The sequence below is a fragment of the Jaculus jaculus genome, chromosome 7 (genome assembly GCF_020740685.1).
Source record: "Jaculus jaculus isolate mJacJac1 chromosome 7, mJacJac1.mat.Y.cur, whole genome shotgun sequence".
In the NCBI taxonomy this organism is placed as follows: Eukaryota; Metazoa; Chordata; class Mammalia; order Rodentia; family Dipodidae; genus Jaculus; species Jaculus jaculus.
The window spans coordinates 142,935,640-142,948,501 of record NC_059108.1 but is presented as its reverse complement, the minus strand read 5'-3'; the positions used below and the strand labels follow the sequence as shown (position 1 = coordinate 142,948,501).

The 12,862-nt window shown below is 44.7% G+C and overlaps 1 protein-coding gene across 2 annotated transcripts in view; it reads right to left on the bottom strand.

Moving 5' to 3' along the window:
• Window positions 1–12,862, bottom strand: part of Mlh3 (mutL homolog 3) — a 43,076-nt gene that overhangs the window by 1,837 nt on the left and 28,377 nt on the right. For both annotated transcript variants that reach the window (XM_045154584.1, XM_045154585.1), the window contains 4 exons: window positions 12,408–12,567; window positions 4,597–4,620; window positions 3,844–3,922; window positions 1,814–1,965 (listed from right to left, as the gene is read on the bottom strand). In XM_045154584.1, the coding sequence (XP_045010519.1) occupies window positions 1,814–1,965; window positions 3,844–3,922; window positions 4,597–4,620; window positions 12,408–12,567 (415 nt within the window). The remainder of the gene's footprint in view (window positions 1–1,813; window positions 1,966–3,843; window positions 3,923–4,596; window positions 4,621–12,407; window positions 12,568–12,862) is intronic.

Here is a 12,862-nt window from a genome sequence, read left to right as displayed (position 1 = left end):
TTTTTATTGACAACTTCCATAATTATAGACAATCAACCATGGTAATTCCTCCCCTCCCACTTTCCCCTTGGCAACTCCACTCTCCATCATATCCCCTTCCCCTCTCAGTCTGTCTATTTTGATGTTATCATTTCCTCCTATTGCAATGGTATTGAGTAGGTGGTGTCAGGCACTGCCAGGTCATGGACATCCAGGCCATTTTGTGTCTGGAGGAGCACATTGTGAGGAGTCCTACTCCTACACAAAGAATTTTCAATGGATTACATTAGCACATGAAAACTATGTGAGAAAGGCCTGTGGCCAGATAGGCGTGGTGGCTCTCACCTTTAACCCCAGCACTTGGAAGGCAGACATAAGAGGATCACTGTGAATTCTAGGCCCACCCACCTGGAATTACACAGTAAATTCCAGGTAGGCCTGGGCTAGAATGAGACCCTACTTTGAAAAACAAAAATGAAAGAAAGGCAGGCCTGTGGACTGGAGAGATGGCTTAGTGGTTAAGGCACTTATTGGCAAAGCCAAAGGACCCAGGTTTGATTCTCCAGTACCCACGAAAAGGCAGATGCACAAGATGGTGAATGCATCTGGAGTTTGTTTGCAGTGACAGGAGACCCTGATATGCTCATTCTCTCACTCTCTCTCTCTCTCTCTCCCTCCCCTCTCTCTGACTTCTGTTTGTAAATAAGTAAAGAAAAATCATTTTGAAAAAGAAAGAAAGGCCAGGCGTGGTGGCGCACGCCTTTAATCCCACCAGTTGGGAGACAGAGGTAGGAGGAACACCATGAGTTCCAGGCCATCCTGAGACTACATAGAGAATTCCAGGTCAGCCTGAGCTAAAGTGAAACACTACCTCGAAAAACCAAAAGAAAAAAAAGAAAGAAAGAAAGAAAGAAAGAAAGAAAGAAAGAAAGAAAGAAAGAAAGAAAGAAAGAGAGAGAGAAAGGCCTAGACAGCTGTTAGCAGGAATGATAAGCAAAATAAAAGATTGCAGAGTAGGAGAATCGGTATGAGTTTGAGGCCACCCTGAGACTACTTAGTGAATTCCAGGTCAGCCTGGGCTAGAGCAAGACCCTACCTTGAAAAACAAAACAAGCAAACAAACAAAAAAAAAAAAAAAAAAAAGAAGAAGAAGAAAAGAAGATGTTCTTAACTTAAGCCACTCCATGCCTCAATGTAGTGTACACGCCACCAAGCCTGGTTCCTTGACTGATGATCCTCAAGCTACAGCTCAAGGTATCCTTGGAGATGGCGAGTTATGCCCACAGGTCATCATTCTAGCATGTACTAGCAAGACACTGGATGTTTCAGCCATATTTTGTCCGCAATGAGTTCACTGCATTTCTACCAATTATCTCTCCCCCACAGGAAGAATCTTAACAAGCCCAGAGCCAGTAGGCAAATGATACTCGGGATATGTAAGCCTGTACATATGCTAAGCTTAAAAACCACAAGACATTTTAGTTTGAGCTCCATTTTAAATGTGAGCTGGAAGAACCAAATGAAGAGACTTTAAATGAAACCTCAAGTTTGCGTTTTACAAAACTCCCTTATTTTGCCAGGCTTGGTGCATCGGTAGGGCATGCCTTTAATTCCAGCAGTTGGGAGGCAGAGGTAGGAGGATCACTGTGAGTTCGAGGCCAGCCTGGGATAGAGTGAGCCCCTACCTTGAAAAAAAACAAAAACAAAGAAAACCAAAGCAAAAAACCTCCCTTATTTTGGAAAGGATAAAAATATTACATTTGGATAGCAGAAGCTGGAGAAGAAAGAAAAACTGACCGTTGCTCCCTCCTGCTCCTACCAGTCACAGGTGTACCTGCTTTTCCTGCTCCAAGTGGTCCATGTCCGCCAATGGCAGCATAGAAGGTCGCCCATGGGCACACTGGAATGGCAGCTGGCACCAGGACAGAGCTTCAATAAGGCGATAGCACTCCTCCAGGCTCAGGCCATCATTAAACTTAATGGCCCCTAAATGAAAGAGGCCATGGTGGTAAGGAACCAATGCTGAAAGCCAAACACGTGAAAAAGCAACATTTCTCAGACTTCTTTGGTGAGGCTTTGAGACTGCTTGAAGCTGGCACTTAAGGCCATGGAAGAGGCGGAGGATTCAGGACTGCCCTCCTGCTCAGCTTTTCCTTGTGGAGTATGTGTCCAGGAGGAATTCCTTAACTTGTTACGAGCTTGCTTTCAGGGTTTGCCTTAAAGACACAGGGTAATATTTTTGCCTACTTAATGGACTGTGAAGTTGAAGTTATCATTTGTCCACAGGTGTAGGGCCTTGAGAGGCCCGGGCGTGAGGCCTGGTGGAACTTCCTGAGCCTAGCTAAAGTTTGGCGACCTGTCTCTGTCCAGCTAGGACACAGAAGGACACCTAATGGCCTCTGGCCTGCTACTCCGCCCCCCCCCCCCCCCCCCCCCCCCCCCCCCCGTGTAGGAGTTCCTCCGCGCACCCACGTGCACCTAGAACCAATCATCTCAAAAGACGCGTTATGCTATTGGCCCTTACACCTTATCCCCTCCTGAGGTCCCGCCCTCGTTCTCAATGATATATAAGCTCCTGCCTAACACGCCTGACTGTTTGGAGGGGAGTCCCGACTCAGTGGTGTGTCCCTGGCCGTCAACACCCACCCTCCTCCTCAATCCCTTGGGAGGAACCAGCGGGCCTGGTCCTTCCTCAGCACTACCTGCGGGGGGAGCCCCGCACACAGGCCTTCCGAAAGCAACCTCTAATTATTTCCTTAGAGTGCTCATTTTATTCCTTTTTTTTTTTAGTTTTTACTATTTTTTTATGAGAGACAGAGAGAATTGGCATGCCAGGGCCTTCAGCCACTGCAATCGAACTCCAGACACATGTGCCACCTTGTGCATGCATTACCTTGTGTGTCTGGTTTACATGGGATCTGAGGAGTCAAACATGGTTCCTTAGGCTTTGCAGGAAAGCGCCTTAACTGCTAAGCCATCTCCCCAGCCCTATTCCCTCCATTTTTAAAACTTCTATTATAATCTTCCTAATCTAAACTCTCATAGCTAGAACTCACCTTTATTCCTACATTAATTTATTCAGCTATAGGTTATCCACCTAGTGCAACTTTGTGTAAGCCGCCTTTTCAGGCCGTGAATGTGGCAGCAGTCAGTGTCTGTGGAGATGAATCCAGGGAGCGCGTGAGCACCGCAATGGTGGTGGTTGGTGAGAGGGCAGCTAAAAGGGGGTGAAGACGGGATAAAGGGACAAAGAGCGCTGGGATCTTTGCAGGAGACAGGATGGACCCTTTTCACTAAGCTGGGAAAGACAGAAGGTGACAAGAGCTAACAGAGGAGGGAATAAAATGGGAATGTCAGTAGGTTGGAGACGCCAGTGTGGGCAAGTGACTGTTGCAGGAGGCTGCAGACATGCGCTTCACTGACACACACACCCCATGCTATGGCCCCTGGTCGTCACGCCTCACTGAGGGACTTCTAATGCCTTTTCTATCAGCTACAGGTTTTACTGGATCTTTCTGCTCTCTGCTCCTTCTTTCCCGCCTAGTTGCTTGGTCTCTTCGCTGCTTGTCACGATGGCCCCTTGCCGCAGCGGCTCTACCAGACTGCTTCCTCGCCCTGAGACGAGCGCTCGGCTCTGTCTGAGCCTGACTCTAAGACCACCTCCTCTAGGGCCTGCTTTTCTGCTAATGTCAGTCAGTACAGGTATTTTGCTTTGGGAAAATAAGTTTTTAAGGTAGATTTACTTTCTTGACCTAAACCACAGTCTTCAAAAGGTGCACAGAGATGTGCCTCTTCCACAATCACAGTAACCCCCTTCAGTGTTTGGCACACCAGGACTTGCTAGCTGGTTGCATGTGCTCTCACCATGGCAGGCTTGGGAGGCCAACACCTTCTGCACCGTCAGCGGCAATGTCCCTTGGATGCCTCCTGTGGTCTGCAGCATCTGTTTGTAATAGAAGAGAAATGGGACAAAAAAGCCTTTAGTGGGCTGGAGAGATGGCTTAGCGGTTAAGCGCTTGCCTGTGAAGCCTAAGGACCCCGGTTCGAGGCTCGGTTCCCCAGGTCCCACGTTAGCCAGATGCACAAGGGGGCGCACGCATCTGGAGTTTGTTTGCAGAGGCTGGAAGCCCTGGCGCGCCCATTCTCTCTCTCTCCCTCTGTCTTTCTCTCTGTGTCTGTCGCTTTCAAATAAATAAATAAATAAATAATTTAAAAAAAAAAAGCCTTTAGTGTGTGGTACTTCTATGGGACATCTCAAAATCAGAGAAAAGTGTGGTTTAGGTCCAATATCCCCCATAAACTCATGTTTTGTATACTTGGTCCTCAGCTGGTGGCATCTTGGGAGGTGCAGTCTTGCTGGAGGAGGTGTGTTGCTCAGGGTGGACCTTCAGGGTTTATGGCCCTGGCTTGCCAGTGTTGGGTGGGCTCACTCTCCTGCTGCTGTTGTCCACCTGCTGTGGCAGAGGTGACGTCCAACCTCTGCTCATGCCATGCCTTCTCCTGACACCATGAAACTTCCCCTTGAGACTGTAAACCAAAATAAACCCTTTCCTCCCACTAGCTGCCTCTGGTCAGATGCTTTACGCAACGAGAAGATAACTGCAACAAAAAGCTTACCTCCACTTGTTCTCGAATAAATTCCTACAAAGCCAAAAGGGAAAGGAAAATAGGCATTAATGTACTGTTCTGCTGTGCTTAACCTTTGAGAGTTTATAAAATATATCAATTTTCTTCCTTAAAATGTGCCTCCAGAAGGACAGGATCTTTGTAGGGCAGCACTTAGGTATAAATTTGTTGTATGGATTTTTTTGTTTGTTTTTGGTTTTTCGAGGTAGGGTCTCACTTTGGTTCAGGCTGACCTGGAATTCACTATGTAGTCTCAGGGTGGCCTTGAACTCACGGCGATTCTCCTACCTCTGCCTCCCGAGTGCTGGGATTAAAGGCGTGCGCCACCACACTCGGCTTGTTGTATGGCTTTTTGATTTTATTTATAATCATAGCCAGAAGCCGGGCGTGGTGGCGCACGTCTTTAATCCCAACACTCGGGAGGCAGAGGTAGGAGGATGACCATGAGTTCGAGGCCACCCTGAGACTCCATAGTGAATTCCAGGTCAGCCTGGGCCAGAGTGAGACCCTACCTCAAAAAAAAAAAAAAAAAAAAAAAAAAAAAAAAAAAGTAGAAAATAATCATAGCCAGAACAAGTGCATTATTACACACAAGCTGAGAATACAGAAAACTCATCAACACAACTGTACACTCAGTCTCTTGTTTAAATATTACAAACATAAATAAATAGTCACTTTACTTCCCACAAGCTATTTTTAAAACAATTTTCTTTAGATCAATTCTCCTCCCCCACATATCTCTGTCCCTGGAGAAACTTTTCTTGTTGTCTTTTCAAGACAGATTCTCATTATGAAGCCTAGTCTGGCCTTAAACTTGTGATATTCCTGCCTCTACCTTCCTGCTGCAGGGATTACGGGCATATACCACCATGCATGGCTATGTGGTAACCTTTTGTGTATCTATAGCCCTGCACATAATATTAATATTTACAAAAAAAATCTAAAGTTGCTTCTATTTAATGCTACCAGTTTGTTTAGCCTCTGGAGGTACAAACTGTCTTGAGATAATTGCACATTGAATGATTTCTTACAATAAAACACAGGAGTTCTTTACTTCTGCATAAATAACCTTCCTAACATTACAACAGGGTGCATTTCTTTTCAAATCAGACTCAGAAAACGATTTCCCCACCTTCTGACGCTGGTCTGCCAAGGTTATAAGTGAGCATAGTTACCAAGAACTAAGTAGAAAATATTACATTGTAAATATTTTTTGGATTTTGTTTTGAGGTAGGGTCTCACTCTAGCCCAGGCTGACGTGGAACTCCCTCTGTGGTCCCAGGCTGGCCTCACACTGTCCTCCTACCTCTGCCTCCCGAGTGCTTGGATTTTATTTTTTTTATTATTTATTTATTTATTTGAGAGTGACAGACAGGGAGAGAAAGAGGCACAGAGAGAGAGAGAGAGAGAGAATGGGAGCGCCAGGGCTTCCAGGCACTGCAAACGATCTCCAGATGCGTGTGCCCACTTGTGCATCTGGCTAACGTGGGTCCTTGGGAATCGAGCCTTGAACCAGGGTCCTTAAACTTCACAGGCAAGTGCTTAACTGTTAAGCCATCTCTTCAGCCCGAGTGCTTGGATTTTAAAGTCATGTGCCACCATGCCTAGCATATTGTAAATATTTTTAGACACATGTATTCCCAAACAGACCTAAATAGAAAGATGTCTCATAATACCTGACCCATAAACAAAGCTTAGTATAATAGAAATTAAAGGTAATTTCTTTGCTCTTCTCTCTTGTGCATGCACATCTGGGGCTTTATAAAGTTTGTGAGGGAAGGAGGGCTCATACTCTCAGCTCATTTAATATTTCAAATGTTCAGTTAATGCTGGGTATTGCTTAAGATGTTTAAAGAAGCCAGGAGTGGTGGTGCACGCCTTTAATCCCAGCATCCAGGAGGCAGAGGTAGAAGGATCACTGTGAGTTCAAGACCACTGTGAGTCTACATAGTAAACTCCAGGTAAGCATGGGCTAGAGTGCGACCCTACCTCAAAATAAACAAACAAAAAATGCTTAAAGGTTCATTCATCAGGCTAGAATACAGAACATTATTAATTTATTTTGCATACGTATGTACTATGTATGCCATGCTGTGTATGTGCAGATGCGTGCACCTCCCTGGCACACAGGTGGAGGCCACACGAGAATGTCAGGCGTCCTCTTCTATTGCTCACCCATGTGTTTTCTTGAGACAGAGTGTCTCACTGAACTTGAACTACTGTTTTCTGGGCAAACTGGCTGACTAGTGAGTCCCAGAGCATCTCCAGGCTACTTCCTGCAGAACCGGAATCATGTCCAGCTTTTCACATGGGTGCTTCAGGATCAAACTTGGGTGGTTCCAGGCCCTCCCAGACCTTCATGCTTGCATGGCAAATGCTCTTACCTGCTGAGCCATCTCCCCAGCCCCAGAATACAGAACTTATTATTATTATTATTATTATTATTATTATTATTATTATTTTCGAGGTAGAGTCTTCCTCTAGCTCAGGCTGACCTGCATTTCTCTCTGTAGTCTCAAGGTAACCTCGAACTCACAGCCATCCTCCTACCTCTGCCTCCCAAATGCTTAGGATTAAAGATGTGCACTACCATGCCCGGCTTGGAATACAGAACTTTAAAGGACATATCAATGACTGCCATCTGCTAGGATTCAAGTATTTATCTTCTCAAAACACTGAATTTGTTCTAACATCTTCCAAAATCAACAAACTATCTCCTGATCAGCCTGATTTAATGTAATCAAGATTTTCTGAAACCATAAGCTTTGTTTCAGTTTGAAGTAAACACTTAAGCAGTAGTAGTCTTTGAAGTCACTTCAGGAGAAGATTTTTATCATAATCTTCTGGTTAAGGTTTTTAGGTATTCAATTACAATGAGAGATTCTAACAGATTCTATCTTTTGAGTTCAAGAAAATTTGGAGCATGAGTCTTAGAAGAAATAAGGCACAAAAGAGTTCTGCTGAAGGCAAAGCCAAGGCTACTGGATCAAAAGTCAGTTTTGGAAAGGGTAAAATCAAGGTGATCCCACAGTTGGCACCATTGTGTCTCTTGTTCTTGAATGTCCTCTCACCCTTAGCCTAGAAACAACTCAGACGCTTGCATCTTAAAACAAACAAACCAACCAACCCCCTTTCAGCCTTCTGGGCTGCCATACACATACCTCTCAGCTATGCCAATCTTTAGCTACTACCCTACCTTCTTTTTAAAAAATATTTGTTTGTTTTTAGTGTCAGGGATCAAATCCAAGGCTTTGTACATACTAGGAAGGGCTCTACCAATGAACTACATCCCCACCCTTTTTTTTTTTTTTTTTTTTTTTGAGAAAGGATTATCCATATATACTTCAGGCTAGCTTCAAACTTGAGATTCTCTTTTTCCAGCCTCCTGAGTGCTGGAATTACAGCGTATGCTAGCATGCTGGCCAGAATTCTTAAGAGTGGTCTATTTGGTCTCACTTCTCCCTACTGAACTTGCTCCTGACCCACTGTGCTCTGCCTTATGCCAGACTTCATCCCCATGGAATATTCCAGAATATGACCAATGTTCTCATGACAGCCAACTCTTAACTTCCCAAGTTTACTTTGTGTCCACTGCTGGATGGTTCCCTTATTACTTGCAGCTTCACTTAGTTTAGACAACATTCCCCTTTCCCAGTTTTCTTCCCCTAAAATATTTTCAGTCATCCTTACAGTTTTTTCTTTCAGCAGCCACGTCCCTGACCTTTGCTAAGTAACACACATACACTTTCAGAGCAGGTGTTCCGCAGGCTCTGCCCTTTGCTCTCCCCACCCCCTGGCCTTTTCTTTTGGGGAAGGGTCTCACTCAAGCCCAGGCACACTTGCAATTCACTATGTAGTCCCAGGGTGGCACTGAACTCACCGGATCCTCCTACCTCTGTCTCCTTAGTGCTGGGATTAAAGGCGCGCACCACCACGCCCAGCTCACAGCCTGGATTTCTTTCTCAGGTGCGAGAGCCACTGGACCTCCTGACGTAAAGGCAGAACATGTCTGTACCAAGGCTGTGATCTACCCCTGCACCGGGTGCGCTGCTCCCCTTCTACTTCCTGTCAATGGCCCGTTATCCTCCGTCATCAGCTGGACCACTCTTCCACCCTCTGCCATCAAGCTGTGTCGTCACCCTATCTATCATCAAGCTCACAGTCACTGTGATACATCTTTTAAAGAAATACCCTGGGGGAAGGGACTTACCATGGTTTGTTGTCTATAATTATGGAAGCTATATGTATCTTGAAGGGATTCAGTGAAGGGGGGTTGGGAAGAGGGAAAAGGGGAGGTGGTTGGGAGGGGACTATGATCATGGTATGTTGTATAAATGTATGGAAGTTGTCAATAAAAAGTAAAAAAAAAAAAAAAAGCCAGGCATGATGGCATACACCTTTAATCCCAGCACTTGGGAGGTAGAGGTAGGTGGATTGTCTTGAGTTTGAGGCCACCCTAAGACTACATAGTGAATTCCAGGTCAGCCTGGGCTAGAATGAGACCCTACCTTGAAAAAAAAAGTTAAAAAAAAAACTTTATTTGTGAGCTGAGAGTGAGAGTATGCATGGACACACTAGGGCTTCTTGCTGCTGCAAAACAACGCATGTGCCACTTTGTGTATCTGGATTTACGTGAATACTGGGGAATTGAACCCAGCCTGGCAGGCTTTGCAAGCAAGTACCTTTAACCACTGAGCTCTCTCCAGCCCTGTATTTTGTCCTTATTCATTCTGGGTTCTCTGCTCATCTGGTCTCTGAAGTCGTCAGTTTACTTTCCATCTAGGTCTTTAACATGTCTCTTTTCCACTGCTATTGCCACTATCTTAGCCAAGTCTTCACCCTCTTGTATTTCAGTCAATCAGTGCAATACCAGACTAGGGTGATATGAGAGCAGACTTCACCTGACCTCCAGCCCTTCCCAAATTAGCCTACTCCCTGACTTAGACACTTAATGTCTGCTGAATTTTATTTTAGATATTACTGAGGTAACTCAGATTTCTAGGTAAATGGTACACTGAATTGATGTTCAATGACTTGTACTTCAAATAGTGAGTTAGAGAAAAAGAAGTCATAATGAAATAAACCAGCAGGTGAACTTGAAAAAGAATGGAAGAGGGGCTGAAGAGATGGCTCAGAGGTTAAGAGCGCTTTCTGTGCAAGCACGAGGGCCTGAGGAAGCCGGCGAGCCTGCTCAGGTTTGAATTCCAGGACCCACATAAACAGCTGGCTATGGCCATGTGCGCCTATGACCCCAGTCCTGTGGGGAAAAGAGACCTGAGAATAGCTGGGGCTTGCTAAAACAAGCAAGCAAGAAAGCAGATGGCAAGCTCCAGGGTCAGTAAGAGCGATGTGGCAGAGTACCGACATTCCCCTCCAGCCACCACAGAGATCACCCGGGGCACTGCATGGGCACATACATGTGCATATACCATACACACCACACACACACACACAATATTTTTTAAAGGAGAACGTGAGCTCAGCAACAGCATTCATGGTCCTTTGCTTCCCCACTGTGGACTGAATGTGATCAGCTGCCTCAAGCTGCCGCCGCCGTGGTCCCACTCCACCCTCCATGGTGGAGTACACCCGTGAACTGGAAGCAGAGATAAAGTCTCACTTCCTTAACTTGCTTCCTGCCAGGTATTTGTTTATAGCAATGAGAAAATGAGAAGGTTATAAGGCTTTTGTATAGTTTAGGGAGAGAACAGAGGAACAAATTACCTTTAAACTTTGTATGCTAATGTTCAAGGTTAGTCTTTAAAAGGATATAAGTGAAATATATAACTTCTAAACTAGTGGAGAAAAAACAGATAAATAAAACTGTAATGGAAAACAGGAAAGATAGGAGAAAGGCATGACCAAAAAATAAAGTATATTTGTTGTTAAAAAAATGAAATAACATAAAACAAAAATAATACCCATCCCAGTAACAGCTTTAAAGACTTTTTTTTTAAATGTTTTTTCGAGGTAGGGTCTCACTCCGGTCTAGGGTGACCTGGAATTCACTATGTAGTCTCAGGACTCCAACTCTCAGCAATCTTCCTACCTCTGCCTCCCCAGTTCTGGGATTAAAGACGTACGCCACCATGCCCAGCTTGCTTTAAAGACTTTTATAAAACATACATGTAATCATACTTAAATTCAATCCTGAACACATATTACTCTCCTGCTTGGTAAGATGAGGTGAAAATTATTTAACAGAGTATGCTCCGTTCCTTTCTAATTTGGCCTTGACAACCTATGTGGCCTCATCTAGTCCTCCCTCTGTCCCGCTGACGCCTGGACTGGAGCCCCGATGTGTGTAGTCCCATTCACAGGAGCTACTTCAGGTTTCTCACATCAGTTAATTTGTCTAGGAACCTTTCTCCCCTCCTCTGGACTTGGCAGTATCTTACCTTTCCATAAGCTTTTAGTAAGAAAACAGCCCTTCCGTGGCAAGTTCCTTGACATTTCTTTCCCTAGGCATGGTAATCATTCTGTATTTCCATAACCCTTTCACTTGTTTGTTTGCTTACAGGAACTCACTATGAAGCTGAGGTGATCCTCCTTCCTCAGCCTCCTGAGTGCTGAGATGACAAGCATGTGCCACCATGCCTGGCTATCTATAACACTTTCAAAAAAAATCACTTATTTAGCTGGGTGTGGTGGTGAATGCCTTTAATCCCAGCACCATGAATGAAGGCTGAGGTAGGAGGGTTGCCATGAGTTTGAGGCCAGCCTGGGCTGTAAAGTGAGTTCCAGGTCAGTCTGGGCTAGAGTGAGACCCTATCTCAAAAAAATTACTTGTTTACATGTGTGTGCATGTGAGTACATGCTAGGATCTCTTGCCACTGCAAATGAACATTTGCACCACTTTTCGCATCCAGCTTTATTCTGGTTGCTGTGAAATTGAAGCTGGGCTAACAGGCTTTGCAAGCAAGCCCCTTCAACAGCTGAGTCATTTCCCCAGCCCCTATAATGGTGTTTAAAAATACACTGGCTTTTATTTATTTTCATGGAGAGAGAAGGAGGAAGAGAGAGAACATGAGAATGGGCACAGCAAGGCCTAGTCCCACTGCAAATGAACTCCAGACGCAGGGGCCACTTTGTCCACCTGGTTCACATGGGTACTGGGTAACGGAACCCAGGCCACCAAGCTTTGCAAGCAAGTGCCTTTAACCAGTGAGTCAGCTCTCCAGCCCCATATAATACTTTTTAAAAAATTTTACTTAGCCGGGCGTGATGGCACACGCCTTTAATCCCAGCACTCGGGAGGCAGAGGTATGAGGATCGCTGTGAGTTCAAGGCCACCCTGAGACTACGTAGTGAATTCCAGGTCAGCCTGGGCTAGAGTGAAACTCTACCTCAAAAAAAAAAAATTTTATTTATTAATTAATTTCTTTGAAAGACAGAGAAAAAAAAGAGGCAGATAGAGAGAATGGGCATTCCAGGACCTCTAGCCACTGCAAACAAACTCCAGACACATGCACCACCTTGTCCATCTGGCTTACATGGGTATTGGGAAATTTAACCTAAGTAGGTCCTTAAGCTTCACAAGCTCCTTAGCCGCTAAGCCATCTCTCCAGCCCTATAATACTTTTTGAACATACCTCTACTAGTCAAAATTCACTGTATTATATTCAACTACCTAAATTTTTTTCCTCTACACATTGAACTAATTCATCTTTTAATTTCTAGCATTTGGAACATTGCATGTAAATATCATAAATGTGTGTTGAATAAAGGCAAGTGCAGAGAATCTCAAAATGTTCGATCATTGCCACTCAGCAGTTTCCTTGACATTAGAAGGTATGTCTCACCTCCACAATAGTCTTAGTCACGGTAGATCGTCCTCTTCGAATTTCATTGGCTTCTCTTTCTACAAAACACAGTGGTACTTTTCCCACAAGGACCAGAGAATCACTAGTGTCTGGAAAGATCAGCTCAAGACCAAGATCTTCCAAATTGTTGTGATAATACCTAAAGAAACAGCCTCAAATGTAAAAGCATTACTTCACTCATGTTTTAGTACAAGTCCCAAATACCTGTTCATTTTTCAAACCTTTAACAGTTGTATTTTTTTTTATTTTTGAGGTAGGGTCTCATTCTAGCCCAGGCTGACTTGGAATTCACCATGAAGTATCAGGCTGGCCTAGAACTCACAGCGATCCTCCTACCTTGGCTTCCTGAGGGCTGGGATGACAGGCGTGCACCATCACACCCAGCAAGTTGTATCACTTTCCTTACTCTTACAGGTGTTTCAGATCTTACCATC